Source organism: Condylura cristata, unplaced genomic scaffold (assembly GCF_000260355.1).
Source record: "Condylura cristata isolate star-nosed mole 26May11 unplaced genomic scaffold, ConCri1.0 scaffold00008, whole genome shotgun sequence".
Lineage (NCBI taxonomy): Eukaryota > Metazoa > Chordata > Mammalia > Eulipotyphla > Talpidae > Condylura > Condylura cristata.
The window spans coordinates 11,716,884-11,735,291 of record NW_004567109.1 but is presented as its reverse complement, the minus strand read 5'-3'; the positions used below and the strand labels follow the sequence as shown (position 1 = coordinate 11,735,291).

At 59.9% G+C, this 18,408-nt stretch overlaps 1 protein-coding gene across 1 annotated transcript; it reads right to left on the bottom strand.

The window, feature by feature from the left end:
* Positions 1–4,334: 4,334 nt before the first annotated feature.
* Positions 4,335–17,269, bottom strand: LDLRAP1 (low density lipoprotein receptor adaptor protein 1). Its single transcript, XM_012722800.1, has 8 exons — positions 17,132–17,269; positions 16,418–16,530; positions 14,981–15,095; positions 10,118–10,190; positions 9,640–9,726; positions 9,031–9,161; positions 7,693–7,727; positions 4,335–6,154 (listed from the first exon to the last, which is right to left on the bottom strand). The coding sequence occupies exons 1-8, from the start codon at positions 17,225–17,227 to the stop codon at positions 6,010–6,012; spliced, it is 795 nt and encodes a 264-aa protein (XP_012578254.1). The 5' UTR covers positions 17,228–17,269; the 3' UTR covers positions 4,335–6,009.
* Between the last annotated feature and the right edge of the window lie 1,139 nt (positions 17,270–18,408).

Sequence of the window (18,408 nt, the reverse complement as noted above, 5' to 3'; positions counted from 1 at the left end):
CCTACACCCTTCGTGCACAGAGGCGGGGTCAGCGGCTCCCCTCCCCCAGTGCAAAGGCAACTTCCTAAGGATGGGATTTAAAAACAATCTCAAGCAGTTAAACAGAATCTTCCCAGAACTGTTTGTGAGCACTAAGTTAATTCAGTTAACCCTAATACTTAACCTACTGTGATGAGAGGCTATCACTTTCCCATTCTGTGAGGAAACTGAAACAGCGATTTAGCTAACAACCATGGAGCCCCGCACCCAGCACAGGTGAGTTCTTGTCCCTCTTTTGGCTGCTTTATTCTAAGTCCCCAGAACCCAGTCTGTCCTATGGGGTCACGGGCTCTCAGTCACTGGGTGTTGAGTGAATGACTCTTGACCTCCAGCCTGGCTCAGTGCACCCAGGGGCAAAGCCCCAGCACCCGGGGCCAGAAGACTCCGGGTAGAGTCTTGGTGCCGGTCCAGCATCTCGTCTGGGCCCTGCATGGCTGCCGTGGAGGTCACGGAGATGCGGGTGAGCTCTCAGAATAGTGCCCGCATGAGTCTGTGGTGGTGAGCCTGCCCATCTCCCGCCTCAAGGGCATCCACAGGGGAGGGGTGCAGGGTGGAACAGGGGCATCTCAGCGCCACTCCCCTCCCCCCACTCCTGTATGCCCCCCTGCACCTGGGGGGGGGCTGCAACCACCCTTCCCACCGCCCCCTGCCAGCAGGCTTCCATCAGCTCTGCCAATGAGATCTGCGGGCAGGACTGCAGGGGCACAGCCCCCCACCCTCCTCTCACCCCCTGAACCCCGGCGGCTTCCCTCGCACCCCAGCCTCCTGGCGTTCTGGAAACCATTACATACCTTCCTGTGGAAACAGCTCAGGTAGATTATTTTCTTGACTGAGTCCTGACTGGCTCAGGATGTTTCCAGAACTTTTCCTGAGGGTGCACTTTGATGGCAAGGTGGGCCCAGAGCGTGCACGTGGGTGAGGCCGGAGGGCCGTGGCTCGCCTCTGCCAAATGCGCCACCTTGGGTGGGCCTTACCTCTCCCGTGAGACGGGTGTTCCCTGCTCCATCCTGCCCCACCCACAGCAATAGTTAAAAACACGGTGACGGCCTCGTGCAAGGTATTCTCAGCACCTGGCAGGTATTAACCCATCCTTTAACTCATTTACTCCTCACAATGTCCTGTTTCCAAGGTAGCGATCACCCTGTTTTACAGACCAGTAAACTGAGACCCAGACTAGTAAGTCATTCCACAGCTAATAAGCAGCACACCTGAGACGGAAACCCAGTCCGGGCCAGGCCAGGCCAGGCCAGGCCAGGCCAGGCCAGGCCAGTCCAATCCGGCTTCGGAGGCCGTGCTCATAATCACACACCCTGTGCTCTCTCCTGGTGTCGCTGCCAGCAGCTTGAGCTGTAGATGGGGCCTCAGGGTCCTTGAGAAGGAATGAAGAGACAGATGATGAGCTGATGTTCATTATGTGCTTAAAAATTCACCGAGGTCCTTTCTCCAGCCTCTTCTTTTCGTAATTGTCTCCACTCCCCACCCTCTCTGCAGACCTCCGGCCCAAGGCCCCACCCAGAGCTCCAGGAAGGGACTGCCCTGCTCCAGGCAGGGGAGTGTGGACTGGCCTTGCTCTTGGAGAAGGCCCCATCTCAGCTCTGCTTCTCAACTGCCCACAGGCTGGGCAAGTCCTGTTTTCTGTGGGTTTTGGATCCCTAGCTACAAACGAGCTGGGTGGACTGAAAGTCCACAGTGGGCTCTTCCAGCACTAGCTAACATTCTAGAATCCCGTTTTAGAGATACTGTGAGTCCCACCCCAGCTGCGTGTGACAGAGACCTGTCATGCCAGAGCCCGGGGCATGTGGGGCCTTGCCAGAGATGGACCTGCCCGCAGAACAGAGCCTGCCAGGCAGAGCTCAGGCTGCAGCTGCCCAGTGCCACCAAGACCCAGGGCTGCCCTGCTCTCAGCAGGTCTTCCCAGGAAGCAGGGCTGGTTGACCCGAGGCACTGATGGCCACTCCGTGCTGGGTGTTGTGCTGGGCACAGAGCCACAGGGCGAATCGGACACAGGCCTGGCCTGCAGAGTGCCCAGGCTGGCGAAGGTAGACCCCAGCTCCCCCCCCGCCCCCCCACTTCAGGACCCCGCCAGAACACTCCTCTTCCTGCTGCCTCGGCAATGACTTCTGATGATCCCAGAAGGTGGTGCAACCCAGCCCACACCCAAGAGCTTTCCAGGGACCATGAGCCGCACACCCTTGGGCTGTGATGCGATCAAGACAAGGCAGGTCCCGGCCTCCTGACCCCAAGCTGGGGCTCCGCAGGCACAGTCAGAATTGCTGCTTGGCAGCAAGGACGTGTGGCGGCCCACGTCCGTCCTGGCTAGAAGCCAGGCAGCAACCGGACAACGTCTGCATGCGGGGCACCTGCCTCAGGTCGCTGCCGGGCGCAGAGCCCCCTAAGCAGCAAGGTCATCCGGTTGTTCACACGGCCTCGGCGTTCTGCAGAGGCAGCTGTGCCAGGCCACAGAAGCTCCACGCGCCTCAGTATGGGCTAAGAGTCCCCCTGGCGTCACTGCACCGCAGCTTAAAGCAGCTACGTGAGACATGCTGGTGTCCAGAGTGCCGCCGGCTCCTGGCCCCGCTGGCGTTCACCGGCAGCAGCGCTCCCAGTCTGCTCCTCTGGGACACCAAAGTTCACCGAGCGCCGGGCGCCCCCTCCCCACCCACAGGCTGAGGGTGTGACAGGGCTCTGCTTCATGACGCGGCCTGCTGAGGCCCACTGGGCACGTGCGGAGAAGCCGCAGAGGGCAGCCGCTGTGACCCGTCGGTGAGGACAGGCCAGCCCCCGGGGCCCGCCGGCCTAGGCCCTGCCCCTGCCTATGGAGGGGCCCTGGCCCAGCTCCTCGCCTGGGTGGCCGCTGCCCACTGCTGGGCTTTTTTGCACAAGAGCAGCCCTGAGTTTGCTTTCGCCCCATGGGGGCCGGGGGGAGCTGCCGAGAAAGGGCAGTGGGGCTCCGAGCCCAGACTCCTTAGCCAGGCTTGTCGGAAAGTCCTTGGGGAGATTTAATTGGGATGGTATCTTCTCCTGGGAAAGAAGACCCTAACATCTACCAGCAAAGCTGAAGGTCACATCAAATCTGAAAGGCGACTTTGTTCTTCCCTGCTTCATCCGTTATGCATGAAAGGGCAGACGGCGGGTGCTCAGGATTCATAATTTGAGACATCCGGAGACTAAAGACGTTGGCCAAATTTAAACCGAAAGATGAACTTGTTGGGTGTCTTTTCACATTATGGGAGGAGAAGAAAGGAGAGAATTTCTTAGTCATCTACCACTCACTCAGCATTCACAGCAAGTCTGCCGACGGCTGGCATCAGAGGGCTCTCCTCTGGGTTCCGGATGCTTTAAACACCAGTTTGAAAGGGACAAAGAAGTAAATGGCCGAAGAGTCCCCCGGGGCCTGCAGGGCAGCTCTCTGGGGTGGTCACAGCCTGTGGGGCCTCGGGCAACACCACCACCACCTCCGATGTGTGGGGCCAAGGGTCACACTCTTTCCTTCTGGGGCTGGAGCACCTGGGCTCAGGGAGTCATGGGAGAGCCCCGTGGCCTGGCAGAGCCAGCTCAGGTCCTGGCTGGCGTCATCACCTTGACCTTCTGGGACGCATTTGGTCAGGTTGCCTTTGGCTCTGGGATATCCTCTGAGCCACCTGCCGCCAATAACATAACGGTTGCCTCTGAGCCTCAGAAACCTGACAGGCAGGGCAGGGTTTGTGGGACCCTTCCCAGGTGGGGAGACTGAGGCTTCAGGAAGAAGGGATGACCCAGTGTCACAGCGCCCAGTGGCAGTCGGCGCTGGGCCCTGGGCCTCCCACCTCTCTAAGACACTGTCCTCCCGCCCGGCCACACCCAGGCTGCTGAGGGCACCTGGGCCCTGAATGCCTGCACTGTGCTCCCCAGTGCTGAGCCCCACGCCTGCATCGTGTTCACCAAATGAACAAATGTCGTGGACCCCGCTGAGTGTGATGGGGGATGGACACAATCCCCGAGAAAATCACCCAGGCATACAACGCCACATACACACATCAGGGGTCACGCGTCTGCTCGGGCTGCGCCCCTCAGAGAGGCACACTGGCTCGCTGATATCCTCCCAGGGGGCCTCATCACACACGCCCGCCTGCTGGCTGAAGGGGAGCCCTCCTGGGCTTCAACCGGGGGACCACACACCATCCTCCCCCCACTGCTGGGCCTGCGTCCAGCCGCCAAAGGGCAAGAGCTGCCAGGCGCCGCACTCGCGCACCAGGCCGCTCCATCCAAGCACACGGTTTTCCAAAAAGAGAATGTTTATTACTTACTTTTCCTCATTAGAAACTCCTTTACAGCAACACAAAGTAAAGCACAAAACTTATCTACAGTCACACGTGGCACGCTGGGCACTGGCCAGAGGCAGGACCAAGGCCAGCGTGAGCACGCAAGCACAGCGTGGCCCTTCTCAAGAGTCCTGGGCCCTCGTGCCAAGATGGCCTGTGTCAGGCCCAGCCCTTGCTGCCTCGTGACAAAACGGGGAGGAGAGCAGGCTCGGGGTGCGCAGCAAGGCTGCAGAAGCTGGGTGGGAAAGGGGGATCCCCGTACTCTGACAAAGACCCTATGACCCCTCACCCAGGCCTTTGTCTCTCACGAGCCTTGGTTCAAGTGCTCGGGAAAGTAGATTTTAAAGAACGGCGAGTTTTCTGGGTTGGTGGAACCTCCTCCAACCAGCACAGCCAGGCCTGCTGGCACCTGAGGATGGGGGTGTGGGCAGTTCTGGGGGGGCAGGGGGGTAGGCAGGGAGGTGCTGAGGACAGACTGCTGCGGGCACGCCTGACCTGGAGTGGGAAGAACAGCCTGTGGGGTTTGGTTTTGTTTCACCCTCAGAATTACAGACTTCAAACACTTCCATTTTCATGGAAATCAACAGCGAGACAGCTAGCCGGGCGCAGAGGCGCGTGCCAGTTCTGTGTGGAAAGGCACCAGATGGTTTGTTATGAAACACATTTTGGTCAGAAAATAGCTGGGGCTTTTTGGTTCCTGGGAGGACAACAAAGCCAGAAAACAGGGAGGCGTGAGCGCGAGTGCGGGGAGACGGCCTTTGGCGGCAGGTCCCGCTCCGCTCTTGCCTCCGCCCCTCCGGCCTGGCCTCCCTTTCCCTGTCTGGCAGGTGGCGTGGTGCTCAGGAGCCTGGGTGTTAGGTTTCACACGTTGGCCCCACGAAGAGTTGGGGCCTCAGAGACACCTCGCTCGGACCAGCGGACGCCAGAAGGCGGCAGCCGGCTGTGTCGGGGCCCGCAGGCAGCCACACGCAGACCTTGCTGTGCCGTCAGGCCAGGGAGCCTGCGGGCGGCTCCCTAGACTGGCTGCACACACTGCGGGGCCCCGGGCCCCGGGGCCTCCTCAAGGACGAGGGCAGAAAGAAGCTACCTGCAGAGCTCCAGGCAGAGCCCGGCCTCACCTGCTGGGCCTTTAAAGTGCCACCTAGTGCCGAGTCTTTGGTCAGGGGCTGCCCCTCTGCTCCAGGAGTCCCAGGGCTAAGCCTAGGCCCACAGGGCCGCTGTGGGAGGCAGGCTCAGGACGCGTCCCTTCCTGTACCCGAAAGATGAGCAATCCAACCACTTCAGCAGGAGCGTCCCAGGAGTCTGGGTCCTCAGGGGAGGGCAGGGACAAGAAATGCTTTGGCCGCCATCCTGACACCCACCGCGGAGCTGTGTGGGCCGTGAGGGCCGGGGCGGGATGTCCCTGCGCCGGTCATGCAGGAGTCCTGCCTGACGCAGAACTGGCTTCTCAACTGAACCTGGAGTCACTAAATAAATATTCAAGGCATCTTTCAGTTCTCAGAGAAAGAGCAGGATTAAAAACAAAAACAAAAACAAAAAACCCTGCTGACGGACTGCAGCGTTGATCTGCAAGTGGACGGTGCTGCTGGCTGAGGAGGCTGGCGGGGGGCCCCCTCCAGGGGCCCCCGCCGGGTGCTTTGGTCCTTCACGGGTCCCGCCAGCCCAGGCCTCAGAAGTTGAAGAGGTCATCCTGCTCGGCGCTGCCACTGTCAGGCCTGTCCCAGTCGGTGGGAGAGAGGCACTGGGCGTAGTGGATGTCCTGCACGCTCAGTCCAGTGTCCAGGACCTGAGGGTTTGTCCGGGATTGGGCAAGCCTGGAAGGCAGAGCGGGGTGAGCTGGGGGTCAGGCAAAGAGCTGGTGAGGTCTGAGGTGAGCCTGCCAGCCCCGGGTCAGAGTGAGAGGGCATGGCTGGAGAATGCCAGAACACAGGGGCAGGGGAGAAAGCCCAGATGCCAGGAGAAGTGGCCCCTGGGCGGAGAGCCCACCCCGACGGTCAAACAGCTCAAGGCTGTGTGGCTGGCAGCAGCCTTCCTGTCCCCGAGAGGAGGGCACGGCACTGCCCAGGGCTCTGCCGGGAAGTGCCCCGAGAGAGGAGAAGGGGCAGCAATGGCAAGGGCAGCGAGAGGGACACGTGTGGGAGGGGCCCAACCAACCACAAACAGCACTGGCTGGAGCTATGTCCAAACAGACTTGCTGGGAAAATAAACAGAAAAGGGGAGAGAGCCTGAATGTCCAGAGCGGGGGAGAGTTCATTCCGGCCCGTGGCTTCAGAAAATGAGGCAGGCCATGAAGGAGGTGCCTGCACAGAGTTTTTAAGGTCTACAGAAAGGCTTCTGATACAGCCATGATAAGGGAAAAATCAGGCTCCCCAAATGCACATACGATGAGCTGATAGATGCAAAAAAAGTATATGTGTATGTATGGGATTAGCATGAATTAAGCCCAAATGTCTGAGCTGTGGGATTATGGGATGGTGTCATTTCCTGTTTAACGCTTTGCTGATTTTCAAAGTTGTTAATAAAGGGCACATGATACTTGAGTCATCTGAAAAAAGCAAATACAAGATTTTTCTCCTATTGAGGGGGCTGTAGTCAGCCAGCAAAGCAGGGGAGGCAATAATGTCTCTGCCTCCAAGAAGGGGTCACCACGCCCCAACTCACCCCCAGAGGGGTCCAACAAGCCCAAGCAGGAAATGGGAAGAGGAGGGGGGAGAGGGAAAAGCCCCCAACTCTGTTCCCCTTGTGGGCTCCGAGCCACTGTTCCTGACACCACACGCAGCAGCCCTGACCGGGAGGACTGCAGGGCCTGACAGCCAGGCCCGGAGCTGGGACAGCGGCTGCCCAGCCCCGCCGCAGCCCCAGCCTCCCCGGTGGCGTGTCCCCAAGCGGAAGGTAGCCATGGCTACAGGGACGGCCCTGGGAAAGTGGGGAGATGCCACCACCCTCAGGCTGGACCAAAATATCTCCGCTCTGTGCCTGACATTCTTCCCCTGTCGCACTCCGCCGGCCTAATTTAAGCAGCCTCCTCCCTGCCCCTTCTCATAAACGCGAAGCCCCCGCGGAAGCAGCCAGCCGACAGCCGCCTTTCGCAGGCACCGGCATCGAGAGCCAGTGCCCCTGAGCCATGGCCGTTCTGTCCAGCTCAGCCCCTAGGAGTGGTTTGATCCCACGGGGAGAGCTTCTCGGCAGACCTAGCCAACCCCGCACCGCCAGCCCCCGGCCCTAGAGGTGTTGGGGTTGAGACTTTGAAGCCAGTCAGAGTTCACGTTCCCAGGTGCGACAAAGGGCCCCGAAGACCAGCCGGTGAAGGCTGAGCCTCCTTCCCGGGCACCGGGAGCCCGGCGCGCCTTACCTGGAAAACGCTTCGTCCAGGCCGTCATCCAGCTCCTTGGGGAAAACAAAGCAGGAGACAGGGCCTGTCAGTGGGTGAGCCCGTGCCGCCCTGGGTAGCCACAGGGACGAGGGACACCATGTAGGGGCTGGTGGGCAGCTGGGTGAACGCCCACGCCCCCCCCCCCAGCTGCTGCCACCAGCCTCTCAGGCCACACACCCAAACCTGAGACCTGGGGCAGGAGGAAGGGGACGTCGCTGGGCGTCCGGAGCTGGGAGGGTCAGCCCAACTCTGTCACTAACCGCCTGTGACTCCTTGGGGAGCCACGGTTCCTCTTTGAGACAGCTTTCCCTTCCCTAAAGCGAGGGGTCTCAGTGATTTCTATGGCTTTCAATTCTGACAGGAAGGGTGGGAAGGCTTTCTCGCTTGCACTCCCTTCCAAACACAAGCCAACAAGCCAAGCCCGGGAGGGATCGCTGCTGGAAACCCCGCAGCCTCGATGGGCAAGCAGGCGAGGCTCTCACCTGCCGGGCCGGGCCGTAAGGGGGTAATCTGGGAGCAGAGAGCAGGCCTGGGGAACCGCTCGGGGGACCGTCCCAGGAGGCCCCAGGGGGCACAGGGCCTGGCTGCTTTTCCAAGGCCCGCAAAGCTCCAGATTTCAAAAAAACAGAGACGCGTGACAGGAAAAGCGCGTGACGCGGCGGCTGGAGGGACCGTGAGACAGGAGCGAGGCCGCAGGTGACACAGCCGTGGGCGCCAGGCGGCCGCGAGCCAGGGGTCACGCAAGGGGCCGGCGCTGGGAGTCTGCACCGAGCGAACAGGAGTTCCTTGTTATTTTCCCTAACTTTTTGTAAGTCTGAAGCTGTTTCCCAGTGAATTTTAAAATTTTTTCCAAAGAAAAAGGCAGGTTCCTCTGGGAGATTATGCAGCCAGAGTTCATCATCCTCCTGAGGTCAGGGGCCTTGCCCTGAGTCACAGGGCGGCCAGGGGCAACTGCCCAGGCCTCAGGCTCCTCGTTTAGACAGCCGAGGGGGTGGGATGTCAGGAGCCCACTCGGCCCACGCTGAGAACAAGGAAGCCTTTGGCTGGTCCTGCGGTGGGCAGGGCCGGGGATGCTCAGGCCGAGAGGCCAGGCATTGTGAGGAGACAGCTGTGCTGGGCACCACGTCTGCAGGGCCGCAGCCCGGGTTCAAAGGGGACATTGTTCACTGCCTCCCCTGGGTGCTGCTGGGTTGGGTCTGCCCTCCCAGAGGCCTGCAAGCGGGGTGCAGGGCCTAGCCCCAGGGGCGGCCTCAGGCCTCCTCCAGGCATCAGGCTGCACTAGATCCCTCTGGGCCCCCAGACTACAAGGCCACTCACCCAGACAACACTGCTGTTGTTCAAGGTTTGAGGCCGTGGCACTTCGTCCATGTGAGCGGTGTTAGCGCTGACCGTGGACAGCGGAGCCTTGGCCGTCTCCTCCAAGTCCAGCAGGTTCCCAGTGGCAACCACTATGAGGGTTCAGTTAGTGGATCAGGGGAGCAGAGCCTCCCGTTTTCAGCTCCCTCCCTCCAGAATCCCCCTTGCTGTCCTGGACCTGGCCACCCCCCCACTCCACCCATAGAGGAGTCCCACCACGGCACCCCTGAGGTAGTGGGGCGGCTGCCAAGGGGTCAGAGCCTGTCCCAGTGGTGACACACTCTGGGAAGTCTCTAGTCACTGCCGTGTTGACCTCAAGGGCCACAGGGCAGGGCGCAGGGTGCAGCAGGGTGTGCAGGGGGCTGCAGGCCGTGTGGGCTCCTCTGGAAGAGCATGCACTAAAATCAGTCACTTTTTCTCTTTGTGAACATTTTCTAATTTATCTGCAATAAAAATGTATTATTTATTTAACAACAAAAAAATAGAAATTACGACCACGCCCAGCCCAGGAAGGAGCAGGCCTCTGCAGCCTCGAGAGACCCAGCCCCCGCCAGCCAGCCCAAGACTCACGGCTCTTCAGCGCAGGGGTGCTGTCCCGGAGGCCCCCGCCCAGGGCGTCTCCTGCCTCCTGGCCAGCCTTCTCTCTCTTCTCCTTCTCTGTGGGACCAAGGCACAGAGCACTGGAACCCACATCCCCGCTGACCCCAGCACCGTGTTCCCAACAGTGGCTGGGCAGGGGAGACTGGCCCTTCCTGGGGTAGGTTTAGTTCCAGCAAGGAGGAAAGAAACTGCAGGTTTCATTCAATCCTCACAAGCACCCTGGGGGAGGGGGACAGCTGTTCGCATTTCTTCAGATGGGGAAACTGAGACTCAGAGAGGTGAAGTGACCTGTCCAGTCATAAAACAAGCAGGTGATAAAGATAGGAATCAGTTCAGGCCTGACCTCAGGGCCTTTACCACCCCTCCCCGGCCCACACTACCCTGAGGCCTTCTTCAACACCCTCGCTCCTCCGCCAGTCCACCCACCATGTCCTGTTACAAGACTCACCTTCCCTGGACACCTGCCAAATCTCAAAGGCAACTTTGAAGGCCTGGGCTACTGTGAGGGTGACAGCCTGGGCCTAGAAAACAGGAAGTGGGGTGGGGAGGGGGGTGCAGTGTCAGACAGTTAACAGCAAGTCTGAACCAGAGTCGTGGGGACTCCAGGCCAGGCCTGCCCAGACTCCCTCCCTCCCTCCCTTTCTGATAATCCAGGGCTTGGAATGCCGGAGGTGGAGGCAGAGTCCTGGGCCCTCTCGGCCACCTAAGTGAAGCGCCAGGGTGTAGTGAGACCACACCTTCCCCAAGCAACGTGGGTAGGGCCTGGAGCCCGGCCAAGTTCCCAGCCTCATTCCAGGCCCCCACCCCACCTTTGCAACAGCTGTTTATTCCTTCCTTTGGGCTTCTCTAAATACAACTGACTGTGAGCCTTACCGCCTCCTAGAAGCCCTCCCTAGTTATCTGAGGACTTCATCCAGAAACAGCCCTTGGATTTAAGAGAACAGAAAAGCCAACGTCTGAATGAGCCACAGTAAGAGGCACAAAGATGGCCTCTGGTTAGTGCTGTCAGGTCGGCGGGGCTTATAACTGGATCCCAGGCAGGGAGCAGGAGGCTTATGCATCTCTGGCACAAACAAGATGTCAATGAGCACCTGTGGCAGGGGACCAAAACCATCCAGGGCCACCATCTACCTCTGAGAAGGGCCCTGACCCTTAACCCTGGAGAATTCCACCCACCCACTGAAACTCACTTCAAACAGCACCAGCACAGGGCTCTCACAGCTCTGCTCACCCCTGCCTGGCATCATGCTTATGCAAGTCACCAGCTCACAGGCCTGGGCTCCCAGCTGGGTGCTTCCTATAGGCAACACTCAAGTCTGCACACCCACCCCCACAGCAAAGCCCCTCTGGTTGGACTGCACCTGCCCAGGGGGGCAGGCCTCCCCTGGGAGGACCTCCCCTAGGCCGCCTTCACCTCGGCCACTTCCTCTCTGGACTCTGTCTGGTTCAGGATTAATCAACTTCTTTGGCAAACCCTAGTCCAGAGAAGCAAGCACCGGACTCTCAAGGGCACAGGCCCAGGCCCACCAGCTTGGCCCCACCGCCAGCCCCGCCACCAAACAACTCAATTTAATTGAGAAATGAATCTGTGGCTACCACATTTAAAATTCTTTTTGCTTTTTTTTTTAATTTAAAATCCCTAAACAAGCTGACTGATCCATGCCAATTAAACTTCACGAAGTATAAAATCTCATTTGAATGTCTCCGTCATTTACATTTTTGATGGGAGTACGGCACTTTACGGCAAAACTTAAATATGGTAATTAAGTATGAAACTCTTCACAGCTGTTTACAATTTAATCTGTCACGTCTGAATCAAGTTTAATAGGCCCAGTTACCATTGAGAATTGCCCATGAACTAAAAATATGGGCTAATTACCAGCCGGAGTCAGATCGCTATATACCCGAGCAGGAGCTGGTCACCCGACGTGGCAGGGAGATGGAAACACCATTATTTTTGCCTTCGGAAATCTGGGGGCACACGCCTGGTACTGTTTTTGCATAAATCTGCTTGTTCATTTGCATACATTCCTGCCCTTTTGCCCTGAAGCTTCGAGCTGCAAGTTAAACCAAATATAACCTAGGAGGTGGCTGCACGCCCGGGGCGAGCTGGGGAGGGGTGGGCCCTGCTCGCTCGGTGGCTGCAGAGTCTGGGCAGCACCGGCTAGGAGGGCCGCTCCGCCTGCCCCCAGGACACCTCCTTCGGGGCTCTGCCGTCCTCCTCTGCTGCCGCTGGCCCATGGGCCTCTCGTTACCCCTGAGCAGACTCGCCTCACTCAGGGACTGCTGCCCTGTCTTGCTCCCAGTCACCGGGCTGTCAGCAACTCAGCAGGGCCAGGTCTGGCTGCGGCTCGAGGAGCCGGGCCGGGACCCCAGGATCCTCAGATCCCGGCTCAGGGCTTAGACCAACGCGGGCCACGTGCCCCCTCCTGCCCCGTTACCTCAGAAACATAAATCCCTGCATGAAAGGATGACCCAAGACATGCCAGTGGCCACGTGAGGGAGGCCGGCTCTGCCCTTCCCGGCCCTGCGAGAGCCGGGAGCCATCGCTTTGTTTGCTGTCAGCTCACTGGCACCAAAACCCCAGCGCGCGGCAGCGCCACCTTCACCGCAGGGCCCCGGGCAGAGGCGCTCCCAGAGGCCCCCAGCCCGGCAGGCGGAGGGGTCTGTCCGAGAAGCTTATCTGGCCACACCCGGGAAGAGCCACTGGGGAGAGAGGCTTGGTGGCTGTGCTGCTAAACTGGGGCTGACAGAAAAGAACCCCACCCCCCACCCCTTGCTATGCCCAGCATGGAAAGGTGGGGATGTGGAGACTGAGGGCCCCTGATGACAAGGAGGAAGGGCTGCACCAGCACCCCGCAGCCTGGGAGACAGCCACCAGGCAGCACGGTACTGGGGCTCACCCTCCAACTCAACGGCACCGCCCACACGTGCTCACTCCTGCACTGGGGGGGCGGCCACCCCCACCACCCCACCTCTTTTCTTGGGCCTGGCAAACTCCTACTCGCTTCTCATTTCACAAAGCCCGGTTCTAAATGTCCACGCTGGGAAACCTGACCTCCAGGGAAGCTTAATAACCTCCACCCTGGACCAAGCCACCTGGACTCCCGTGACTGAATCCAGGCGCTTGTCCCCCATCTTCTTGCTGACAGCAAGGCCAATCCCCTGGCCCTCATGCCTGACACAGGAGAGGCAGCAGCGCACACACCTGAGAGCTTCCAGGCAGCAGGTGGCTGGGGAGCCTGAGCTATCCGTGTTTTCCGCCTCCCTGCAACGTCCCAGGCCAGCCTATCAGCTCGCTGCCCGTAGGGGCCCACTAGGCCCTGCACTGGGGGGCCCAGTCACATCACCCTGATTGGGTCGTCTCACCGAGGGGCCTCTCTGGGCTCCCTGAAGAGAAGGGCCTGGGAAGGGTGAAGTTGAGCTGCCCTCCCTGCAGTCGGCCCCAGTGCGTGTGGGCAAATGTGGGGTGTGGGCCGAAGGTTGAGCAGCAGCTGACCCCCCTGCCTAAGCACGCCCCACTGTTGGCATTGCAGCTGCAGGCCATCCTCCCCAGGAGCCGGCCTGTTGGCCTGGGGGCAGGCTGTTGGTGAAAGTCTGTCTAAAGTCCTCTGGCCCCAGGCCAGGCCTCCCTGGATGCACTGAGCCAAGCTCCCCAATCCAGAGGCAGCCTCTGCATCTTGAGTTCCTGCCACCCAGGGCCCCCATTGCAACAACAGTCTGGACCAGCTGCCCAGAGGCTGCGCTGGTCAGTGGGGAGAAAGAGACAAACAACAGGGATATAATGAACTTGTATTTTTAAGTTTCTTTTGGCCTCCTAAGAGACAAAGCCAACAGCCAGTGGGAAGTAGGCTGTCCCGGAAGAAGCCACCACAGCTCAGGGCCCTCGGGCATCTCCAGGCCCCAAGAGGGTCGGCAACACTGAGTTTGCAGGAAAGAAGCACACCAAAGAAAACAGGCCCTCTAGAACAATCCTGCAGGTCACTGAGGGCACCTCCTCAACCCGACGGCAAGCAGCCCAGAGAAGGGTGGGGTCTTACCCGCGGCCACACAGCACATTGCCAGGAGCAGACCCCTGGAGAGCCCTCTTAGGCTGGACCGTGGCCACCCCAGCAAGATGTCCGAGCCAGGCCCTGGGACCTGTAAGTGCCACCTTCCACGGCAAACGGCACTTGGCAGGTGTGGTTAAGGATTCTGAGATGGGGCATTGTCCTGGGTTACCCAGGGGGGCCAGGCACAGGGACCCTGTGAGACTGAGAGTCAGGAAAAGCAACATGACGACAGAGGCAGAGAGGGAGCTGAGGAGAGGCGGGGCTGCTGGCGCGAAGGTGGAACACAAGCCACGGAGTGCGGCTGGTCTCAGGAAGCTACAGGAGGCAGGAAATGGGTTCACCTCGAGAAGACAGTCCTGCCAATCCGGTTTGGAATTGATCTCCAGAACCACGAGGTGCATGGGTGCTGTTTCAAGCCACTGAGCTTGCGTTAATTTCTTAGAGCAGCAGTAGGTAACGTGTTCCACCTCTAGAGTGCCCTGGAGTGGGGGCAGGAAGCTGGGGCGGGAAGAGCTGTGATGTCTCTGAGCACACTTGGTGACCAGGCCAGGGGAGAAGACCTTGCTGTCTCCCCGAGACCACAGGGCGTGGCCACTCCGCACGCCAAGGGTCAGTGCTAAACCCACACGTGTCGGGAGCCCCTTGCAGGGAGGACACTCAAAGCTCAGGAACACGGAAAATAAAGCTTCAAGGCAAGTGCCCAGAAACCACCGAGGCTCCTGAGCCCGGGCAGAGGAGGTCGGGTGGTCTGGGCGGGGAAGGGCGCTCTTGTGCTGCTGTGGGGAGTCAACGAGAAGACACCTCCAGGCTGACACCGAAACAGGCACACAGCAGGCATGCAAAACAGCCTTGCCCACCACAGCAGCAGGTCCACTCAGGCTCGCATTCTGCCCGTCCCACAGCCACGCTGATTCCATGCTGATGGCTGGCTGGGGCCTGCCCTCTGGACTAGTGACAGGAGGCCCCAAAATCTCCAACCCAGCAAATCACATTACAGAGAAGGGGCCCACGGCACTCACTGGGAATTCAGGGTGCTCCCAGACGAGAGGCCAGGCTGGCCAACAGGCAGCTCCTGTGACAGGTCACCCACCTGACTGCAGCCCTACCTGGGACCCTCAGCTCAGCACCACTGGGGGCTCCAGATTTCTCACTTTTCTGTGATCATCGCCTTTGGGTCTTGCCCCTGCCACACGGCCGCCAAGGGCAGAGCTGCCACAGCAAGGCCAGGGCCTGCCCAAGGCCCAGCCCTCCTCACTGACCATCTTGCGCTTGGTGCAGAGGAAGGCGTGGCACTCGAGGTTCTCGCTGTGCTGGCTCTGGGCAATGTAGGCGAATACTTTGTCATGCATCTTGTCCGCTGTGCAGTAGGAGATCCTGAAAGGCAGATGGGAGATGTCACCAGACCCCCAGAAGGGGGTCTGACCACATCCAAGACACCCCACAGGGTGCCTCCCCTGAGTTTCAGAGCCTGCTAGCCCACACCAACAGGAAGAGATTCTGGAGAAACGGCCTTGGCTTCTAGGCCTAGCATCCTGGGCCATCCGCTAGGGGAACCCTGACTATGCAGTAAGTGGGGGGACGGTAAAGACCAGAAGGAGGGCGCTTTCTCCTCTACTAATGCCCCAAAATAGTAATAGCTGGGCATGTACTGCACACCAGACCAACAGCAGCCCAGATATTATCTACTGTGCCATATGCAGCCCCAGCTTCAACGACAGTCATGGACATGGGGTGAACCGGCAAGATCCCTAAGCAGGCAGAGGGAGGAACCCTAGGTCCCCAATTGCCTCTTCTCCATCTCAGGGGATCCGGCCTCTTCCCACCTCCAGGAAGGTGACTGCTTTCCCTGGGCAGGCTCCTCCTTCTCTGTTTTATTGGAAAACACTGACACGTCTATCCATTTCTTCCCTCCAGTCCCTCCAAGACTGGAAGCTCCTTGAAGGCAGGAGCTGGGTCTGATTCCCCACCCTGGTAGATTATGTTGGTCAAAGAAGAGGCAGAATCAAGATGGAAGGAAGATCCCAGCCAGAAACTAAAACCTCCCCTGCAAACACGTGCATCTCCCCACCGCCCCTCAGTGCTGGCTGTGCCCAGCAGTGGGCCATCTGGAGGAGGCAGGGCAAGGCCTGGGGAGGCCCGGCAGGAGGGCCTGCTGCAGGCCCAGCCCAGCATCTGGCACTACCTCTCTCGAGGCCTCGGGAAATTCCCTCTCTAGGGCTCCACTTGTAAAGTGGCCTGGGCTGGCCCTTCCTGCTCTGAAACTCTGCAAGTGGCCAGCAGAGAGAGGGATGGGGCTAGCCTGAGGCTCCAAAGACTGTGAACGAGGACACCCCTGACAGAGGTCACCTACCGAGGACTCAGACTGTCTGAGGCCTCCCCAGTAGTGTCCAGGCTGCGGCAGGCAAAGGCAATGACTGGGCCGCCCTCATTCCAAGCCTGACTCAGCAGCAAGCCTGTGGGGAGGGGGTGGGGGCTGGGGGGCGGCCTGCTGTAGCTAGATAATGACCAGAGCGACTGCCATCTAACCAAGTGCCCGTGTGAGCCAGGTGCTGAGCAACAGCACTCCACACAGAGCTGTTTCCACCACGCTGACAGAGGAAAGTAAGGCTCTGAGGCCACCAGGCAGGCAGATGCCAACGGAGCGCGGCCGCCACCGCCCCAGGTGGCGTAGGGGACAGAGGCGATGCTGAGCGTACCTGTAGATGGACACGTTCTCAATGAGCTGGCTGGTGATGCTGTCGGTCAGGATAATCCCCCGGGGCGACACCTTGAGAGTCACCTTCTGCAGCTTCTTCCCACTGGCCTTGGCCTTGGAGCAGACATGGATCAGGGGGCCTGCCTGACTTGCCTGGGACCGACCCTCGGGGGCTAGACCCCGCGATCAGGAGCGGCTAGTGCCCGGTGAGCGCACTGTCCGCCCACTCCAGTCCCCTCGCAGGCAGGAAGGCTCCTCCCAGAGGGGGGACTCAGAGAGGCTGTGGAATGGCCAAGCTGAGAGGGGCCTCAGACGCTGAGCACCAGTGGGCTCTCAGAGGCGGGGTCCAGGCCACCCAGGGAGGGAATTTACAGGGCCATGACAGCGCAGAGGCGGGAGGGCAGACCGGGGCGCCACGCTGTCCCGGGCCACAGGGCAGGCCTGGGTGACGGCAGCCTCCCCACCCGGGCACTGCTCAGCTACCAGTTTGGGCAGCAGCCCGTGTGGGGGGAGAGGAAGCTGGGGAAGGCCACGGCCACACAGCCAGAGAGGACCTGGCTCCACAAGCCTGACTGCACCCTCCCACCAGTCCCTCAGCCACCTGGAACAGGGGCCTCGGGGTGGGGGCAGCGCAGAATGTTCAACTAGACCACCAGAAGGGGACAAGCCGCCCTCGGCCATGGCCCCACCCACTCCACTGGCACTGGGTGCTCACCATGGCCACAATCCTCTTGACAGCCGCAGCCGACAGCTCCTCGCCCTTGGGCTGCTCCACCAGTGTCATGCCCAGATACTTGAGGTTGAAGAGCATGCCCTCGAGCAGGGTCTCCCGGGTGTCTGTCCAGTTCTCAGGCAGCTCTGGACAGGGGGACAGGCTCTCAGACCAGGCCGAGCCCACCCACTGCGGCACAGCTCTCGCCAGCCCCAACCCAGGAGGACGGCAGGGGACTCTGGCCAACCCCTGCCACCAGTATTTTTATCGTTAACAAATGTTTTCCAGTACATATCAAGCACTGTGGTTAAGAAACTTTACATAAAATATTCTTATCTTCATGAGAACCTATGAGCTAGGCACTCTTATCAGATCCATGCTTAGGCCTGGGTCCAGGGAGGCGAAATCACATAGCCAAGTCCACAGAGGCAGCGAGTACAAGAGCCACGGTCCGAACGGATTTTCAAGTCAGAAGCCAAACTGTCAACGGCAATGCTGACATGGAATCTTCCGTGCGACCTGCAAAGTGAGGTAGGTACTACCCCACTTCCCAGACTAGGAAACTAAGGCTGGAAGAGAAGTCATGAAGGCCACAGACCCTGACTAAAGGGTGAAATCAGCATGCGAACCTGCTGGCCCCGTGCCCTAGCCGGCTCTGCTGTCCCACACCTGCTGTCCTGCTCAGGCAAGAGGTCGGCTGAGGGGCCAGGGCGGGGAAGAAGCAGCACCAGGGAGGGGGTGGGAGACAGGGCGACTGCTCAAAGGACGTCAGGGAAATGCCACCACGATCCTGCAGACTGCGCTTGGCCTTCCACTCCTGCTTCCCACCCCCGCTCGGTCCGGAGAGTCTCCTCTCCTTTCCTCTCTGAGACTAACAAAGAGCACACATGTGGAGAGGCCCTTTGAAAACTAGCCAAGTCGAAGGTCAGGAAGGCTGGGAAATGCGGGGACAGACGAGCCTGGCTCTCTGGGCAGGGAAACACGCCAGCAGGTGTGCTGGAGGAAGAGTTGAAAAGAGACGCCCACCTGGTCCCATCCATGGGCGGAGGGCCCCCAGCAGACAGTGAGACCCGACGGAAGTTGGTCAGTACCAGGGTTTTAACCAGAGCAGGCCCCTCCCCAGGAGCTGAAGGCCAGGGCATCGGCTTACTCCGCTGGGAAGCCAGGAGGTCAGAACTGGAGGCCTCCAGGGGTTCCTCACGGTCCCTTCACTAGGCCCAGTGAACACTCACAGCCCTGAGCCTGTTGCTTATCTTTCTCTCTGATGCAATTATAGGCGG